The following is a 14,257-nucleotide window of genomic DNA, read 5'->3' as shown; positions in this document are numbered from 1 at the left end:
CTACACTGATCAACTTTTGTGGTTGATAAACTTTATTCATATAAAATTTTAAAGCATTAGAAATTCACTATGAAAATCACAAATATATAAAAAGCAATGCAATTAGAGCATTCTTTGACAGTGACTCAGGAGCCAGTATGACTGACCCCTCTGGAAGTAACATATAAAAAACTCCATTTAAGTTCCTGGTTTTTTATTAAGCATGTCTCTAATTAAGGAAGACCAGATAAAAAGGAAAGGAAAAACATTGTCTTTTTACTACTAACTAAAACCAGATTTCTGCTAAGCATCTTTACAAAAACCCCACCCTTATTGCTGCATTCTTATATCAGTTAGTGGTCTCCTCCTTAAAAAAAAAAGGAGGAGAAAGTAACTGGTCATAACAATTATCAAGTACAGGAGAAGAAATGAAGATCAAGCTGCCGAGCACATCTAATCTGGAAGGAGGTAAATGGAGGTCCTGCAGGAACCACCTGCATTTTAATACTCTGCTTTGAATGGGTAGTCCTTGTGGTTGACAGCTCTGAAAAGAGAAAGAGTTTGTTATTCAAGCAGTGAGAAAGTATCCTGGGCAGCATTTCCCTGTTGCAGCCTCCCTCCCCAAATGCCAGTGTACTCTGCAGCTGTAATTAAACTGAACACAGGCCTGGAGAAGCCCCTGGAACACCAACATGATGGAGGGAAGACTCCAAATAAGTCTCCCTCCTGAAGATCCAGGACATGCCTCATTCAAGTTTAAAGTTTTGGGTTTGGTCATGTGCATTTTCAAGATGGGATGTGTGAAAATACAGAAAGAAATAGGAGAAATGGATAGTAAGGATAATAAGGAACATACTGGATCACTGGAACTGCCCTCCAGTTCCTGTTAAAGCTGAGGATGACATCCATATCCTTTTTGGACAGTTCAAAGTCAAACACCTATCAGGGAAAGAGAAAAAAAAAAGAAGCTCTTTTTAGTTAGGTTTGTGAGTAGTTAGCTCCTAAGTGTACTTCATGCACTTAGGACTTGGGGTAGGAATGCATTAAGCACAGTTAAGCAATCCTCTTATTTCTCAGGCAAATAAGAACCCTTGAAGTCATCAAGACAGTCCTTTTGTTTCTGAGGTGCTGCTCATACCAAGGTCTTACAATTCTGGGTGGCTGAATTCCAACACGGCTGCATTTTGTGTTGTAATGCACACAGAGACTTTAGGTGCTCAGGATGTGTCACAAATACTGGAACTGGAGGTAAATTTTCTGCTACCAGAGGGGTCTACTGGGTATCCACTGCAAATAGTTGCCTCACAGGTCATCATCTGAAGAGTTATTGATAGGGGTTCATGGGAAAAATAACTCCAAACCCTCTCACCATGGATTGAAAGCAATACAGAGGTATTGTATAAGATGCCACACCTTATGAGCAAACATCCAGCTAAACTTCACTGCCAAGGGGAGCCACAGCCTCACAGTGAGACAAACTCTAACAGGTCTGGTGTTTGTTCTCAGCGTGTTCCTTTACACCCTAAGGACTTGTTAACCTTTTCCCCAAGGGCAAGTCCAGACCTGGGGCTCCCTTTCTGCAGCAGCACAGCTCAGACAGCCCTGGTGTAACCCGTTTCTCTCCTAGCAGGTACAAAGCACTTTTCCCCAGATTTTCAAATCTCTGTGCCCCCCCTTCCAGTGCCCCAGGTGCTGCTTGGAAACACAGAGGGGCTGTGGGTGTGGGTGCCCATCCTGCACAAAACCAGGCAGCAGCATTTCCCAAGGGAATTTCACCTTCATGTTCTCCTCAACACGGTGAGGTTTGTCAGACTTGGGAATGACAATGATGTCTCTTTGCACCAGAAATCGAATCAGGACCTAGGAAAGAACAAGGAGGAGATGAACACTGAGGTCCCAAGAAATCTATTCAAACACATTTTGTGGATTTTTTTTTCTTTTAGTCTACAATTTATTTTTCACTCTTTGGAAGACTACCACTTTGCACACAGGAGTTTGATATTCAGGATTTGCTCATGTATTTGACAGAAGACTTGCAAGCCCATAATTTTTTCTAGCCTATGTTGTTTCTACATTGTGGCTTTTGCAGGATTTGGTTTGGTTTTGTTTAGGGTAGTAGCAAGGGGAGAAAAATGATGATGCTCTGGCTTGTATTACGTGAGTGCTCAGACTCAATGAGCATAATGACACTCCAGATTATTTTGGGCTCACAGGTAAGTACTCACAAAGGTTCCGCTTTTGGAAGTCCATAAAAGGAAAAACATATTTACAGAATTTAAAATTTTCCCCCACCAAAAAACCCCAACTGTTGCATACAATATTTTCATCCTGCTCTACCTGTCTTAAAATATGATTGTCTTTGCACATGAACACGTGGCTTTGTTTGAAGTGCAGTCTCTGCACACCCCAGGCAACAACTAATTTGTGTGACTAGCAAACTAATATAGAGAAAAAAAATTTTTAAATAATCAAGCAGCTTTCAATAATTCTTTGTGAACAGAAGCAGATTGGAGGCAATCAAATATGTTTCCAAATTACAGGACTCTTCTGAAGAATAACTTAGCTGGAGAAAGGAATAAAAATTTAGGAAGGTGAACACCTAAGGTAAGCATGTACTATTGCTGATCAGTCCAACCCAAAATTTGGCACTCAAGACCTCCTTGAAAATAGCTGATAATTTTTATGAATGCTGTTAAGAACTTGGGCAGAATGAAGAGTCATTAATTTGACTCTTCACATATGAAGAGACTCTTCAAATACGAAGAGTCATACATTATAATGTAGCTCTAGAGAAAGCAGCATCTGCTAGGACTGGCTTGTAAAGCATCCAAGGAGGAGGAACTTACCTGGGCAGGGCTTTTATGATGTCTGGCTGCAATGTCTTTAATCTTGGGGTCATCCATAAGTGTGGGTTCCCCTGGCTTAGCCCTGTTAAAAAATAGAGATGGTGGTAGGAGAAAGGTGATGGCTTCCCTGTAGGATTGTCACATCATGTGACAATCTGCATCAAGACAACAGAACTTCTCATTTTAACTCTATCATTTACCAACAATAATAACAATAATAATAATCTTCCTAGTTCTACCGCAGTGTTTTGTGTTCAGAAAGGCTGCGGTGCTCTCTTACCACGGGCGGTTAGGAGAGCCCAGGGGGCTGTAGGCTGTCACAGCAATCCCTTTGGATTTACAGTACTTGACCAGCTTCTCCTGGGTCAGGTATGGATGACACTCCACCTGCAAGCACAGAAAGATGGTTGATAAAAGAGGCAGACCTTGCTGAGCTGCAGAGCATTAAATTTTAAATCCTCTTGTGTCAAAGAAAATGTGAAGACTTGACTTCCAGTATCATGATTCAAATCTATCTTATAAAAAAGTTATTAAAGTCACAGCAGTATCTAGAGGGCTACCAGAGAATAGAGCTTTCTCATGCTCTGTATTACCCACAGAAAGCAAGAAATAGATGAGAAGAGTGTTATCTGTGTGGAATCTGGGAAATGAGCCTTCCTGGGCTACTGCAGGGCAGGGTTGCATCGTCAGAGGGGCAGCTCAGAATACCTCAAGTTTATTTTCTGCTCTGATGCACCCAACCTCTCCTTGCCTCAAGGAGCCTCTCTCATTCCTGAAGAAGCTTGGGGAGATGATCTGAGCCTACCCTAAGGAAGCAAGCTCATGTTGCAAACAGATATTTGTCTAAGATATCCTGAAAGCAACAGGAGCTCCATGGGGATGCTGCTCAGCTGCCCAAGCCATGGCATGGCCACAGGGCTTTGTCTGTGCTCCTCACATGGCCCTGTGCCCACACCCAGCTGTCTCTAACACTGGAGCTTCACTAGCAGGCATGGTGACATAAAAAACATGTACAGTAGTTAACTTAGACCTAGCTGGTGTGGGGATTGCCCTGGGTACTCCCCATCTGGAAGAGATGGGCATTTAGCACCCTCAGCTGCGTGCAAAGAGTTTTGGAAATGGAAGAAAATCAGAAGGTACCTAAGCTGCTGCTGTCCTGTGATTACATTCATGAGGTATGTGGTGAGAATTTGTTATGTAATTGTACTCTTCAACCTCCTTTCTATAATGAAGCTGAGTGGTTTATTTTATGTTGAAAAATGAGTAAGTCCTGTGCATCCCTGTATAGTCCCATGCTGATGCAGAAACTTCCAGTGGGGATTTTGCTGAATATATTTAAGATTACTCTAAATATTTATTATATATTATTTATATATCTAAATATATATTTCTATATCATATATTATTATATATTATTTTAAATATCTATTATATATTATTTATAGAACATGTATATTATATATTATATGAATTTAGGTATACTCTGATTATATACACACACACACACATATTCTAAATATATTTAGGAATACTTCTAAGTGGAAGGTTTCAGCCTCATGGAAGGGGGATCTAGACAATCCTTAAAGTATGGATTCCAATCCTAATCCATTCTATGATTGCAATCCTAATCAATTCTATGATTCCAAGGTTAGCTGAGGAAAGGAAAAAATTCTCACCTGGTTCATTACAGGCTTGTGCTTCAGTCCTGGCTTGTTCAAAATTCTTTCAATCTGCTCATGGTTAAAGTTGGAGACTCCAATGGCTTTTACCAGGCCAGCATCCACCAGCTCTTCCATGGCCTAATGAGTAAGGACAACCAAGGTGGGTGTGAGTTGGTGGTATCGCTGTCAAACTACATTATTTTATTTTTCTCAAGCTTGTGGCAAATGAACAAACAACTCACTCTAGATTAGATTACATAAAAGTATCTCAGCTCATAAGGAAAATAGAATCCTAATGTATGAACACCCAGTAAATTAACAGCCACACCTAGATTAATCTGAAGGGTTGGTTTTACCATTGTGTGTATCCAAATGTTTTAGGAACAGTAACTACAGAGCTGATAGCTTCCTTCTCTTTAGCCTTGCTAAAAACACCCCCTTGCTCCCCAAAACAAGAGATATAAGCAGGTTGAAACACAATTTTGTGTGGCTGTCCATCACACCCAAACATATCCCTCAATTTCATTTTGCACACAGATCTCTGCTCCATCTTTAGAGCTGATACTTTCTCTGAAGGGCAAATAGTGACTTACCTCCCATGTGTCCAGGAAATCTGTGTCACTGGGAATACTGTGCCCCTTGTCATCCAGGGGATGCAGCTCTTCACCAGCCTGTAAAACCAAGGCAGGTAATACACAGACTTTTTAAAAGTGTGTAATTGCCTACAGTGTGCCAGTACTTTGGACTGCATCTACTGGCAGCAAGTTAGCAGGTTGTTTAAACATCTTGCATAACTAAAAATGATTCTTGTCCATTAGTATTCTTTTTTGGATGAGGGCCATATTTTGCAAAATCAGTCCCTGCATGCAAAGAGTGTGGGGATTAATAATAATTATGTAACTTTGGCGGGCCTGGATAGGAGGGAACTGACATTCCACAGCCCCTTTATTCTAGTTTCTTATTTATTTTACACAGATGTAGACTGGGGGAAGAAACACACTCCTTCTGTGCTATGCTTCATTTTTCACTGCTGGTTACTTCAGGCCAAGCCAACATCCCCAAAAACCTAGATGTTCATGCTATAACCTGTGCTGGTTACCAGAGGGCCCAGGGTGCTCACACCTACATCTCATTCCAAAAGGCATGCAAAGCCAGACCCCTGTGATAAAACACACCTAATTCTTGCTACCACAGGGATCAGGGAAGAGCCAAATGAACCCCAAATCCCAGCTGTGTTACGAAGATGGCCACAGCAAAGATGAGAGAACTCAGCGTGTTCCTGGGCAGGGAAGGAGGAAAGGCGTGGAGAGCAGGAATACCTTGAATCCCATGGGGAAGTGCATCAGGTAGAGGTCGAGGTAGTCCAGCTGGAGGGCAGCAAGGCTCTTCTGGAACCCTACCTTAACCAGGGACTTCTCATGGAAGGTGTTCCAGAGCTGTGGGAAGAGGACAAGCCTGACTGTCGCTTTACAGCTCCCACAGCGCACACCGGGGCACAGAAGCTTCTCACTTGGAGGTCTGGGAGGAAAACTCCCTCCCCACTGAAGTCAGTGCGTGCTGAAGGTGAGGATGTAACGTTTCACTGTTAAGGCAGGACAAACATACCCCAAAGCCAACTGTCCATGAAGGTGGAGTCAGCATTCCCATTTATGAGAAGATATTCTCAGGTATGAATGTAACAATCTGGCACCTGACACAGCAAAGCTGCTAGTGTTACAATTTATTTTTTTTTTCAGCCTAAATTTTGAGTATTGAGCAGCTCTTTCTGTCCCTTTTAACTGTCCACACTGAGGACAGTTATCAATTTTGCTTCATTTTTGAAATCAGAATTCAAGTTGTTTAAATTGAAGAGCAAGTATTATTAAAAGAAACCATGTGCTTTAACAAAAACGAAGTTTAAGGTGGGAAATCTTAGTTATACTCAAATTTTCCTGGTTTTGCTGGTGAAAACCCCCCAGTTTGTTAGCTGAACTGTTCTTTTTGTTAAGGAGCACGTCTGGGAAAAGTGGATGACAGAAGGAATGAAGAAAACACCTATAAAATACTTTGATTTCTGCTCCCTTTCAGGATTAACATTTTTACATGACAGAGTTTTCAAATGTCTTGCTTAGCACTGATGAATCCAGACAACCATCTTGCCTTTTTCTTTTTTTTTTTTTTTTTTTTTTACTTTTTCCCCCTTTATCTTGGGTGTGTCCAATTGAACATCCAGTACAATTGACTTAATCGATGTCAGGAAATTATTAGATCAGTAATAGCTGTGATATCTTTCCTAAGTTGACAGCAGTTCCTGATAAAGCCAAGTCCAAATTGCAAATACAGGATGAGATGCAAATGCATAACAAGAAAACCTTGAAGTGAATGTCAGTGAAGGGAATAGGTCCCTATGTGACTTTACAGCTACACTAAGGGTTTCTCTGCAAGACAAGCTAAATGCCCCAATAATCCTGCATCCTTGTACCTTAGTGACAATGAAGAGGTCTTCCCGTTTCACAGCTCCCTCCTTGATCTTCTGCCGGACTGCGTTCCCGATTTCATTTTCATTCTGGTAGAAGTAGGCGCAGTCGAAGTGGCGGTAGCCAGCGTCGATGGCAAACTTCACCACCTCTTCCACCTTACCCGGAGGAGCCTGGAAGCAAACAGAAGCCAGCCATGAGCTCTGCCATGTCCCCCTGGCAGGTCCCGGTGCTGCGACACCTCACAGTCCCCTTTTCCATCTGCTCCTGGCGTTTGCTCATCACCTGCATTTAATTGGAACCCGGCGGAGTTTGCAGGCACAGCGGCATTCCTGCAGGGAAGGAGTTTGTTTCTGCAAGACCTCCAGCTCTGCCACTGCCAGCAGCGCAGCCTCCGCTGCCATTTCCCCTTTTTGCTCCCTGTGTTGCCCAAGGACTTTCGCCACTTTGCCTTCCCCAAATCCTCCCGGCCGGGGCGGGTCCAGACCCCTCCGACCGCGACCCCATCCCGGGGCTGCGAGCGCTGCCGCTCGCTCTTTTTGCTTGGTTTCTTTCTTTTATTCTGTACCTCTTTCCACCTTCTCCAGCCCCTAATTTATATTTTTTTCTGCCTTTTCCCCTCGCCTGTTGCTCCCCCCGCCCCGCTCCTGGCATCCCGCCCGGTTACACAAGCAGCGGCCGCCATCGGCCGCATCCTGCTCACGCAGGGCACGGATCCCGCTGTTGGAGGGCTGGTTCCTTCTCTATTTTATTGTCTTTAACTTCATTTCGCATCTCGGCATCTCCCGCCGCATCCCCACCCTCCCTCCCTCCCTGCCTTCCTCCTGCGCCGGTACCTGCCAGGTGCCCAGCCCCAGGGCGGGTATCTTCATCTTGTTGCTGAGCTCCACGCAGGGGATGGCCATGCTGCCGCTGTCCGTCTGTCCGTCTCTCTGTCCGTCCGTCGCTCGGAGCCGCTATAAGGACCGGAGCTGGCCCGGCCCCGCCTCGCCCCTCCCCGCCTCGCCCCTCCCCGCCTCGTCACCGGCGACACACACGGGATGCCCGTCAGCCTCTGAGGCTGCAGGGATGAGGAAACCCAGAGCAAAACGTCTCAGCAGCCGAGCTGGCACGCTTTTGCATGCGTTCTGTTGCAAAGGATCAGCAGAATCAGCACCCCTGGAAGCTCTCAAAAGGTGCATGGATGTGGCACTTGGGTGCCACTCCTGTGCTGAGAATGACACAGGAGCAGGCAGGAGGCAGCGTTGTAGAAAAAGCAAAGAAGCTTTATTCTAGAGAACCGCATGGTTTTTATAGAGTGATATGATAGAGTCTGATTGGCTAACTAAAAAACCATCTTCCTCACTGTCCTTGAGAAGAACAGAAAGATGAAGTAGAAAACACCACCTGCAGGTTGTTTATACTTAACAGGTTATCACATCCTTACAACTCCCTAAAAATTCTCTCAAGCCTTTGTGAGAAACGCTTGCTGTTTCTCCGTCTCTGTCCCATGGCATCCACACTTGGGGACGTGGGTTGGTGGCAGATGTGATGGGGACCAGTTGGACTCAATTACTTTGGAGTCTTTTCCAGCCCTGATCACTCTATGGCACCACAGCTGCCAAAGCCTGTTGGCTGCCAGGAGAATTTCTTCCTGAGGCAATGGGTGCACATTGGAGGATTTTCTCCAGTGGTGGCAAATGGACTGAATTTTTCATGTTTTTCCTCAAAAATATTAGGCTCGCCTTTTGTTCAGAGAGGAAATTCATTAAAAGGGAAAGCGGCCTTACCTTTGAGCTTATTTCTGTGTTCCCTGTCTCTGCAGAGGGCTGGGCTCCCTGCTGGACCATCAGTCTGTGTGAAGGAAGCTCTTCCCTGACCCCCAGTTAAAATTTTACCCAGCCCTGGTAGGGTGTCAGATGCTGCACAAGGGATTTGTGATTACAGCTTGTCAACACAGGATGCTTTAGTCCAAAAAACCCCCCTGATTTTTTGCATAGGGTGAAGAGTTGTCTTAGTTGTGATGGTCACAATACAAAGCCACACTCCATTTTCAGGAGTTTTCAAACCCATTTTTATTATAACATGCATAGTTTTTATACACTCTTACAAAACTCAGAAGTTTACACTTTACTCATTGGTCAGGAAAGAAAAAGTGGTTATTGGAATAGACAGTTGCAGGTTTCTCTTATTTATCTTTCTTTCTTTCTTGATTTCTATGTCAACAGCCTTGGTAGGAAATGCTTTCAGGGGTAAACATGGTTCCTCTTATCAAACTTCCCTGCGGCTCACAGAAGTTGCTGTAAAACCTCTTCCACAAGAGGTGATATTAGGTGATATTTAAAGGTGTCAGGAGACTCTGTATGAGTGCAGTGCCTCGGAAATGAGGAGGCAGAGCCTGGAGGGACTGGGCTGCTTGGCTGGCAGCTGTCTGGAAGAGAAGATGCTTCACACCGTGGAGCTGATGTAAGTTCAACACCCTACCTTAGGCATCTCACATGTCGCAGAGACTTTGTGTTTAGTTGTCACAGCAGGGATGCTTTGCTGCTTGAGTCTGCTTTTTTTCTTTTCCTTTTATTGCTAAAAAATCCTACTTGCTCACTGCTGATCCCTGACCACCAACTTAAATGCTGTGGAAGTTCCACTGGTGTCATCTTGTGACTTCTATGGTGTAAGCGAGAATTAAACATTTTATACTTAGATTTTAATGTTTGCCTACCAAAATGTAGAAGCAACCAGGAATTATTGAGCCATTAACTGTGATGTTTGATGTGATTTGTTAAAATTTATGTGCATTTTCATTATTTAAACTGCTATTATGGGACAGTATTTTCAGTTGGCTAGCAAATGCACGTTCTGGGTTTAAATATAAACAAAATCTCTTCCTGGTTTCCTTGGCCTGGTTTCTAAGCCATTGGCTTAACCAAGCTTTATTGTCATCTCTCTGTTGCCTTGGATGTCATCACACATTCCAGAATGGGAAAAAACCCCCAAACTGATATGAAGTAGAGACAGAGAAACAGGGAATCAGATTTTTCAAAGTGGCTGATAATTCCAATATGGTCAAACTGGAGCAGCGAGAGGAGGTGTCTTGTACTGAAAACAAATATGAAAAACACATAGATCATACAACCCCACCCAAAACAAGAAAAAGACAAAACTACTATGAGAGATGAGATGAATTTGACAGAAAAGAAAGATGTTAAAAAAAATAGAAAAGTCTGTTGAGATTTTTATAAATTTAGTGATGGTACATTGTTTTTGAGGCTAGAAAGGACCACACTATTCTTCTTACACTGATCTCCAATTATATTGAAAAGATTTTATACCAAGGCTATGTCATATCCCTATTACCTAATTTTTATCAAAGGTACTTGGGTGCTTGCTCCTATTGCAACAGCAATAGGAACTGATTAAAATTATGTACAGATTAAACTAGGAAATGCTGAGATGGAGCTATTAATTGTTGTTTATTGCTTTAATCGCAATAAATCTTGGTGTGGAAGGTATAAACCCCACATAATTGCCTTTTTTTTTTCCACTTGTTTAACAGAGCCATCAACAATTTTCCTTCCCTATAAATTTTTATTTGAAGACATTAATGACTTTGGAGTGAATTTCCTGCAGGCCAGGGAGGAGCAGGGAGAGATTTTGGCAGCTCAGCCCCAGCATGGGCTGGCAGAGGAGAACTGCTAGAAGGACTCTGTTACGTGTACAGGCTTTTCTGCTCCAACATTTTTGTTCTGATTTCTTTATCTGCATGGAGAAAGGCAACTCATCATTCAAAGCCACATAAAACATGACTTTATGAAGGTTTAAAAGGCTTTAATTGTTTTCTAACTGCTATTATTTGCTGGGTGCAGTATGGGTGGTGATTGGGGGCCACTCACCTCAACTTTTTAGCTGAGTCACGGTGATTTCACTCCTTGCAGAGCCTGGCAGCTCCCTCGGGCACCCTGCCATGATATTAAATGAATCAGAGCCTGCAGGTACAGGTGGTGACTTGTCCACAACCTTGTTAATCATGCCCATGGGTCGCTACCACCTGACTGGAAATTTACCTGTGTCTGATTTGGAGCTGTCCCTCCTTTGGAGTGACTTTTCTAGAGGGTAATGGTGCTCCTTCATCAGCAGATTTTGATGAAAGGCAAAAAAGGCAAATCTCTTACGTGGGCAGTGCAATGGGAGTGTTTTGTCTAGACAGAATCATATGTGGTGTTGTGAGGTCCCCAGGATGAGGTGAGAGATGAGAATTTGACACCAAGTACTCAGAAGGCTGATTTATTATTTTATGATATATTAAAAGAAATGCTATACCAAAACTATATTAAAGAAAGAAAGAGGATACATCAGAAGGCTGGACGAGAATGAATAATAAAAACCTGTGACAGACCAGAGTCCTGATACAGTTGGACTGGGATTGGTCATTAAGTTAAAACAATTCACATGCTGGGTAAACAATTCTCTAAATCACATTCCAGAGCAGCAAAACGTGGAGAAGCTGAGGCTTCTCATCTTCCCAGGAGAAGAAATCCTGGCGAAGGGATTTTTCAGAAAATATCATGGCGACAATCACAGAACCATTAAGGCTGGAAAATATCTCCCAGACCATCAGGTCCAGCTGTTAGACACGAAAGTTTTTAGGTAGAAAGTCCCAACATGAGTCAGCCTAGCTGATAGGGTTCCTTGGTGAAACAATTTGCATTATTTTCCTGAACTAAGGACCCTGTCACAAATGTCTATTCCTGCAGAGCTGACAAAACATTGCAATGTATTGATTGCAACAACAGTGAAACAAGAAATGTGATTTTTTAACTGCTAAGACGGTAAGTATCACTATTTATATTTTAGTAAACTTGGGTTTTTTTCCTGTGAATCTAAAGGCATACTGGGCACCTTTTCAGGATATGCAATGGGTAGAGAAGATTGAGACATAGCACAGAATCACAGAATGCTGAGATGGGAAGGGACCTCTAGAATTCATCTTGAACCTCTTCCCTGCTCAAGCAGGGCCACTGGGATCAGGTTGCTGAGAGCTGTGTCCAGATGGAGACACCACAACATCTCTGGGCAAACTGTGCCAATGCTCAGTCAGCTTTGGAGTGGAAAAATCTTTTGTAATGGTAGAGGGACCTTCCTCTGTGTCACTTAGTGCCCATTGACTCTCATCTTGACACTGGCCACCACTGAAAAGAGCCTGGCTCTGTCCTCTTTGCACCTTCCCTTCAGGTATTTATGTACATTGACAAGACCCCCTTGAACCTTCTGCTCTCCAGAGTAAGGATCCTCAGCTCTCCCAGTCTCTCCTAACAGGAGGAGGATTTAATCCCTTAATTAATTAATGAATTAATTAATTCTCTGTGCTTTGCCTGAGTCACCTTCCTGTCATGCCCTGGGCAGCCCTCCCGGGGCACCCAGCCCTGTGCACCCCCAAATTTCAGCCTTTGGGTATGGGCAGGGTGAACGGGGCAGTGCTGTGCCAAGTGTAGCTGGCACTGTGCAGGAGATGACCATTTTGCAGAGACCCTTCTTGGAGATGCCTGTGGCACCCAAATTTTTCCCTTTCATGCTATACTCTGTCCCAGTCTTCAGCATGTTTCTGAATTGGTGCATGCTCTCAGCCTGGCTCTAAAACCAAAAGTAAACCAACCCCAGTAACTTAGAGCAGGAGAGGTCTGCTCTTGCTGAGACAGATCTACTGTCACTCTTACTTGCACAACATCATGCTCATGGATCTGACTATGTCAGTAGGAAGTGGTGCATCAGCAGTGAAAAAGGTTTTTGTGTGAGAGAAACATCTGTAAAATGGTTGATTCCCTCCTCAGTGAGTGCAATGGACAGTACCTACATTTATCAGCAAGCTGTGCATTTTTACTGAAATAATTTCCCTGCAGCAGCTGCCTTTGGAGTGGTTGCAAGACACCAATTTCAGTAACACTGAAGTGAAACGTTTCACCAAAACTCTGAGAGCAGGGTTAGAAATTCCTTGGAAAGAATCACCAGAGCTGTGTCCACTGAATCCCGAGCTATGTCCTGTTTCTCCAGTGTGGTGGTGCATTTGCTCCCCTCTCCTTTGGGCTGCTCTACAACCTTTAGGATTCCTGTTAGGCCCTAAGTGAGGCCTTTTGAGCTCTCCTGGACCACAGTGGGCTGTGCCAGCACCTTGCTGTGAGTGGGAATCCTGTCAGAGCTCATGAGCCCTTAAGTCTGATCCTTGGAAGGCTGTTGCTGAAAGTTGATGACAGGACCTGGGCTGATAACTCCATTCCTCCACCCCTGAAAGATGCAAAGGCATCAAATGTGAGTATTCCACTGCACTCGGGGAATTTTGAACTGGTACCTTTGTACAGATAGATATAGGTATCTCTGTTTATGCCTGCCTCTGAATTAATTAAAATACCCCCTTCAGTAGCAATGGTGCTATCTTGAAACTGTAACTAGGTCATTCTAGTAATTGTAATAAATCCTGTCTAATCACTTTATAAATATTAAATTAGTCAATGACTAAGTGCAGTTAAGCCCTTTTGCACCTTACCCTTTTGCACCATTACCCTTTGCACCTTTTCTTTTTTGCTCCCCGTGTAAATTATTCTGAACTGATTCTAATGCAATTTTCCTTTGTATGCTTCACCTGTGTGCTAAGTAATGGAGTCAGTTTTGCCAGTGAGCTCTGTTAAATTTCATCTTTACAAATTTATGTCAAAACCTGCTTTCACTAATACCTTTAAGCAGCCTAACACATTCATTTGCCACATCCATAAGCACACACTGTGTTCAGAAGAGCCTTGAGTTAAATTCTGTAAGGGCTTTCTCCAGTTGTACAGTCTGATTGCTGCTTATTCCTTGCTTTTTTAGGGCCTTTCCCCCTCTGAATCTTGGATCTCTTCCATCGCAGTTTTTTGAAAAGAGCTGAGACAACAGCTTTGATCCAGATAAGAACGCTGACAGCTGAGATCACCTGAGATTAGCCATACAAAGGAAGCGGGGGTGGCTACCCCTGGAGAAGAGTGTAGGAAGGTTGTGATGGATGAGGAAATGTACTGGTCTGGCAGGAATCCAACTCTCTGCACTCTGAAGTGTTGATAGAGGCCCTTGTTTGTGAATATGAACAAACAGATACGCCAGGATGACATCCCTGAGAAGATATTTACATTTACTAACTGGGAATAGTGGACTTTTAAATAGGGTGGATGTTGTCATTGCTGCTAGAAGAGAATTGTCAGCCTTTTATTAATTGGAGCTTCTATAATCAAGGAGAAAACCAAACCACAGGGTGGAAAGAAAAAAAAAGAAAACTGGCTCTGAATAGTAGATATTAATGTAAACACTATTTGGC

The 14,257-nt window shown here is 43.3% G+C and overlaps 1 protein-coding gene across 1 annotated transcript; it reads right to left on the bottom strand.

Moving 5' to 3' along the window:
- Window positions 1–11: 11 nt before the first annotated feature.
- LOC139587697 (aldo-keto reductase family 1 member B7-like) lies at window positions 12–8,112 on the bottom strand. The gene is made up of 10 exons (XM_071422138.1): window positions 7,779–8,112; window positions 6,948–7,115; window positions 5,806–5,922; window positions 5,080–5,157; window positions 4,502–4,624; window positions 3,106–3,212; window positions 2,826–2,907; window positions 1,756–1,839; window positions 836–918; window positions 12–523 (listed from the first exon to the last, which is right to left on the bottom strand). The coding sequence occupies exons 1-10, from the start codon at window positions 7,845–7,847 to the stop codon at window positions 481–483; spliced, it is 954 nt and encodes a 317-aa protein (XP_071278239.1). The 5' UTR covers window positions 7,848–8,112; the 3' UTR covers window positions 12–480.
- Window positions 8,113–14,257: the final 6,145 nt, after the last annotated feature.

The sequence above is a fragment of the Agelaius tricolor genome, unplaced genomic scaffold, assembly GCF_023055355.1.
Source record: "Agelaius tricolor isolate 1412-34295 unplaced genomic scaffold, bAgeTri1.0.p SCAF_3, whole genome shotgun sequence".
Classification (NCBI taxonomy): Eukaryota; Metazoa; Chordata; class Aves; order Passeriformes; family Icteridae; genus Agelaius; species Agelaius tricolor.
Note: the sequence above shows the minus strand (reverse complement) of the source record. Positions and strands in the feature narration are given on the sequence as shown.